The following is a 5,343-nucleotide window of genomic DNA, read 5'->3' as shown; positions in this document are numbered from 1 at the left end:
TGGCGGGCCTTCCAATTTGTTTGCTCTGTTGTGTTAGATTTAAAACTGTGTGCCATAGTCAACGTGTACTTCATGTAAGTGATAAACCTCAACACATTCATCAACACTGCTCTCACACTGAATGTGCAAAACACGACGTTTCAGGCAATGGCCCTTCTTGGCGCCAGCAACGTTGCCTATTATATATTTTTCCCTTTGACGGCAGCATTATTGACGGACTTTGTTCCGTTTTTTGCTGTTTGTGCTTGTGCACCAATGCCACCGCAGTGCCTCAGTGTTGTTTATATGTTCTATAGACTACTCTTGTACATACCAATGAAACAAACAACTGCAAAACGTGTGAAATCATTACGTTCAGCTTTTTGTCAATTCACTTTGTTGATTGAGGCCTCCCCGATGCTGCGATCTTGCTCATGTGGTTGATTGTCCATACTTCACCACATTGGCCAATGCAGATTGGTGAGTGATAGGAGGGCCGAAATTATAGGTTCAGACACCACTCCCCACCGTTAGCAATGGCCTGGAATCGCAGTGCCGGTCACACGTTTCCTCTCGCGGTGTGCAAGCCACTTTACCACTGGTTCCGCATAAAAAAAGACTATACTACAAATATTAATGTGGTTCTTGTTTTGCAGAACTATCCCCATGCTTGGGATATATTAAGACTCTTGTGGCCCATTGAAATATGTGGGCTAACTTGCTTTTGTTCTATTAAACATTACGCTTTGAGCCTTACCGTCATCATTGTCATCAGGCATTGCCTATCCGCTGCTGGATGAAGGCTTCCCTCTGATATAACTTATCCCACAACGGGGAGGGGCTGGGGGCATCCTGCAATAGGGCTATTCCTCCCTTCTGGTAATTCTGGTCGAGAGCCATCACAGTGATAACAACGTTCAGTGGGACACCGTGCACGCCGTAGGGGGTGCACGTGCGTTGCATTGCCGCTGCAATACTTTGGTCCAAACAAAACGCTGTCTGTGGCTTGTTCCCCAAAAAAATGCACCTGGGTAAACTCTTTACAGCTGTTTTAAAATTAATCGGGCCTGCTGATAACTACTCTGAGTTTCTTCCTCTTTAAAAAAAACCACGTTAGGCAAAATATGATCTGTATGGGCTCTTGTTGACCCCTACATGGCTATGAATATGTTAAATGATGTTTAAGCAAAGGCATAACTGCATCACTGTACGCTCGTTGAGACATAGTGAAAGGTGCCTAATAAGTGCAACTTATTGCATAATACAAGGCAGCTGCGAACCAATTACATAGGGTTTCACTTTCATGAAGAATCATCAGGATAGCAAAGCCTTGTTATTATACTCTGTGTTCCATTCCCGGCTATGGTGAGCATCAGTGGTGAGTGATATAACCCCCCGCCCCGCCTTCATGAAGCCACCATTACCAGTCTGGTGAAGTTTGCTAAAACAACTCTCATGGCTGATATGGCGTGGGGGATCCTTCATCCAGCATTGGATTACTACGGGACTGCAAATTCAATGAATACCGTATTAGAGGCATGCAACTAAATAGGGAATTATCACAGCCCACCATCTGTTCAAGTGCATGTCTCGAACTGACCGACATGAGTTTGAAGCCCTATCAACGATAACACACATGCAGGGATTCTGAAATGCTTGTCGGCATGCGTTTGTCTGGGAATGTGCAATACAAATTGTTTAAGCGCAGTTGCCGGACAACAAACAGCGCCATCAACGTTGCAAGTGATAGAGTCAGCACGTTTTTACTGAATTGAGCAAGATTGAAAGAGCTTGGGGACAGAGGCAACGTGGAGCATTTTTGAGGGAAGAAGCAGAGAGAGAAATGCTTTGACCTGCAGTGTGGTGAGTGAGTGGGTGAGTGGGTACGTGAGTGAGTGGGTGAGTGGGTACGTGAGTGAGTGAATGAGTGAGTGGGTGAGTGTGTTGTTGTGGCCTGCAGTGTGGTGAGTGGGTACGTGAGTGAGTGAATGAGTGAGTGGGTGAGTGAGTGGGTGAGTGGGTACGTGAGTGAGTGGGTGAGTGGGTACGTGAGTGAGTGAATGAGTGAGTGGGTGAGTGTGTTGTTGTTGTGGCCTGCAGTGTGGTGAGTGGGTGAGTGGGTGAATGAGTGGGTGAGTGTGTTGTTGTTGTGGCCTGCAGTGTGGTGGTTGAACAGAGTGTGGATGAGGCAAATAGTCAGTCTGGTAGTCCTCAGAATGGGTGGAGGAATCGGTGAGTGAAACTCACGAGAACGGTAACCGCTGTAGTAGCTGTAGAATAGTGATAAGGGGGGGGGGGGGGCTGACCGCAGGTGATCTAAGTGACTGCAGTGAATCAGTGAGTGCTGGAACATCAATCAACCTGACCACATTAGGTTGAATTATTTACGTGGCAATTTAATTTTGTAGAGAGCATGCGCAGGTTAGATTATATTGATCGCTGAGATAAGTAAGTGGTCTTGGGCAGGACACGTTACCATGGCACCTTTCGACGCGTATTTTACATGTATTGCAGAGCTTGGGTCAAACCTTGGATAAATGTGCCTGGTTGGAGCGTGGTCAAACAAGCCTCGATAACCCGCATGGCGTGGAAGAGGCCTCCATCGAGCAGTGGATTGACAAACACGCGCAATCCCATTGCCTTAAAACATGTCCCTTGTTACGCTTCCTTTGAAATCACAATGCGTTTGCTAAGCTGTCTCTGTTCTTTATGACTTGCAGTTAGCATGTGCCATATGTCCTCGTCTGTTTACATACTATTGTAGTCCAATAGCCACCCTCAATTTACTTGTTGATGGGTTTGTATCTTAATTTGACTCTGAATGTTTTTTTAAAAATATCATTTGCCCAAGCCAACTGGAAATCCATTTTATTTAACATGTTTATTGTTCTGTTCATGCACTGTTTTAGATTGATTTTTGCTGCTGCTTTCTATTTGCTTGCTTGTGGTGCCGCCCGGAGTTTTTTTCATGCTATTTGTTTTGACGTTTCGGTGACCCAGGTGATGATTGTAATTGTATAACCAAAACGTGATTTTGGTTATACAAAATCACGTTTTTTGTACTTTAACCTGACATGTTCACCCAATGACAACGTTGCTATTATTATTGTTCGTTTCGTGGTGGTGACGATGCTGCTGCTGCTGCGTTGCCAGTGGCGCAGAAGCACAAACAGCGACTAAACCATCAGCACGTAGGCAACGTTTCGTGTCAGGGCCCTCATTAATAGCCAAAGATCAACTCCAAAACTTAAGGGGCCGTGGACAATTACAGCCAACGTGAGTTAACCGTGGACAATTAGACCCAAGCCGAAACATAACATATTAAAAATAATGTTTAATTTGTTTTAAATGATGGAATATAGTATTGTCATCAGTACGACATAAGTATATCAAGTTTGCAGTCGATACCACATTGGGAAGTGGGTTAAAATTGAGTTACAAGATTTTAGGATACAACAACAGAGTGAGTAACACATCCCTGCGGAGGGAGCTGGTAGGAACGTTGGGTTGCTCGGTCAATGGTCAGGGTCAACGGCGGCGTGGTGTATTCCGCAAATATGCCCGACTGTGAGGGCGGGCACAAGCCGGCGTGAGTAGGTTAAACGTTGAGTTTTATAAGGGCACCACGGGGTGACCAGCCCCTCCCCACCCAGCCCCACCCCTCCCACCCCCCACCCAGCCCCACCCTCCCCACCCAGCCCCTCCCTCCCCACCCAGCCCCACCCCTCCCACCCCCCTCCCAGCCCCTCCCTCCCCACCCAGCCCCACCCCTCCCACCCCCCACCCAGCTCCTCCCCACCCTCCCCACCCAGCCCCTCCCTCCCCACCCAGCCCCTCCCTCCCCACCCAGCCCCACCCCTCCCACCCCCCACCCAGCCCCTCCCCACCCTCCCCACCCAGCCCCTCCCCACCCAGCCCCGCAAAATAAATAAATAAACCCGGAATATGCAAATGACCGCCTAGCACGTGACGCTGGGTGACCACGCCCCCGTTGCCCCCCCCCTCTCCCCGGGGGACGGAAGTGACGTCAGGCGCACTTTAACAAAGTTGGTGGCGCTCGACGCTCGGCTGAGGACGTGCGGTGGCGGCGGCGTTTTTTGTTATTTTCTCTCTCGGGGCCGCTACGAAAGCTATCGAACAAGCGGCAGCGAGCACATGACAAGCAACAACGCACGGGACTACGAAGCGTTCGTGTTGTTTTGAGTGAGCGAGCGAGAGAGAGAGAGAGAAAAGAGCTGTAATTTTTTGTTAAAGAAAAAATATGACGTCCAAAGTGTCTGGGAGTTTGGAAATATCGAAGAAGAATCCGCACGATGACTTCGAGCTCATTCAGAGAGTTGGCAGCGGCACCTACGGGGACGTGTACAAGGTGCGTACCGCCATGGGCGACAAAGCGCTTCGGAGCTCTTCGGATTTGCCCGCTGTACACGCGCACACATTGTGGCTTGCTGGTGCTGTTCGTGGTGTCCCCACGTCCTCCCGATGTGCGAATGAAGTTGATCTCCACAAGTTGATCTCCACAAGTTGATCTCCACAAGTGTTGTTGTTACAATGGTTGTGGTCACCGGTGTCATCGCTGCTGCCTTGCGACTCTTCTACTCAGTAACTCAGCCGCGAACGGCGCTCCTGTTACAACTACAGGGGCGCTTACTGTGTTGTTAGAGTCACTTTGATATCGTTGTATATTCTTGGTTCTTTCGGTAAAGTCACGTAGAAGGGCAACACTATTTTGTATTATTTTTTTATTATTTTATTGATTCTCTTCTACGTGACTTTACCGAAAGAACCAAGAATATGAATCCCTGCGGTCACGAAAGCTTTAAATCAAACTTTGATATCGTTGTTATCGTTAAGTGTCGTAGCTGCTTTGTCTTTACCGCAGCTGTTGTGATTGTTGTGAACCCAAGTGTCACTTGCTTGGGTGCTTCGAACGATACCATCATTAGAAGTTGAACAGAAATTATTGGGTGGTGGTGGTGATGATGGTGATGACCCATTGGCAGTGGTGAACAAGTGTATAAAAATGAAGACATTTGCGAATAATAACAATGCATGTATATCCTGTAAACAATCCAATACGACTATTAAAAGAACACTGCAGTTACTCACGATACAAACAATGTTACATCTATACAATACTTACGTTATAACTCCTCTACAGTACATTGTTATACGGTATTATAGTTACTATTGTAACTGCGGCGGTGTGACTTGTAAGTTCTGTACTGCAATGTGATTCGCCATTCCACTATAACTTCTCATATCCTTTGAGGCGTTATAGTTACAGTAGTTACTAGTATAACGACTGTGTGATATCGGTATGGTAGCCAAAGTGCGTGTTATAACAACTGCAGTGGAATTGCT

At 47.3% G+C, this 5,343-nt stretch overlaps 1 protein-coding gene across 1 annotated transcript in view; it reads left to right on the top strand.

Annotated features, from left to right (window-relative positions):
• Nucleotides 1-4,021: 4,021 nt before the first annotated feature.
• Nucleotides 4,022-5,343, top strand: part of LOC133342409 (mitogen-activated protein kinase kinase kinase kinase 3-like) — a 78,182-nt gene continuing 76,860 nt past the window's right edge. The window contains exon 1 of the mRNA XM_061551574.1: nucleotides 4,022-4,348. Coding sequence (XP_061407558.1) covers nucleotides 4,241-4,348 — 108 coding nt within the window. The 5' untranslated portion in view covers nucleotides 4,022-4,240. The remainder of the gene's footprint in view (nucleotides 4,349-5,343) is intronic.

The sequence above is a fragment of the Lethenteron reissneri genome, chromosome 14 (genome assembly GCF_015708825.2).
Source record: "Lethenteron reissneri isolate LAM-NWPU_2019-01 chromosome 14, ASM1570882v1, whole genome shotgun sequence".
Taxonomy (NCBI): domain Eukaryota; kingdom Metazoa; phylum Chordata; class Hyperoartia; order Petromyzontiformes; family Petromyzontidae; genus Lethenteron; species Lethenteron reissneri.
This window is presented reverse-complemented; position numbering and strand designations above follow the sequence as displayed.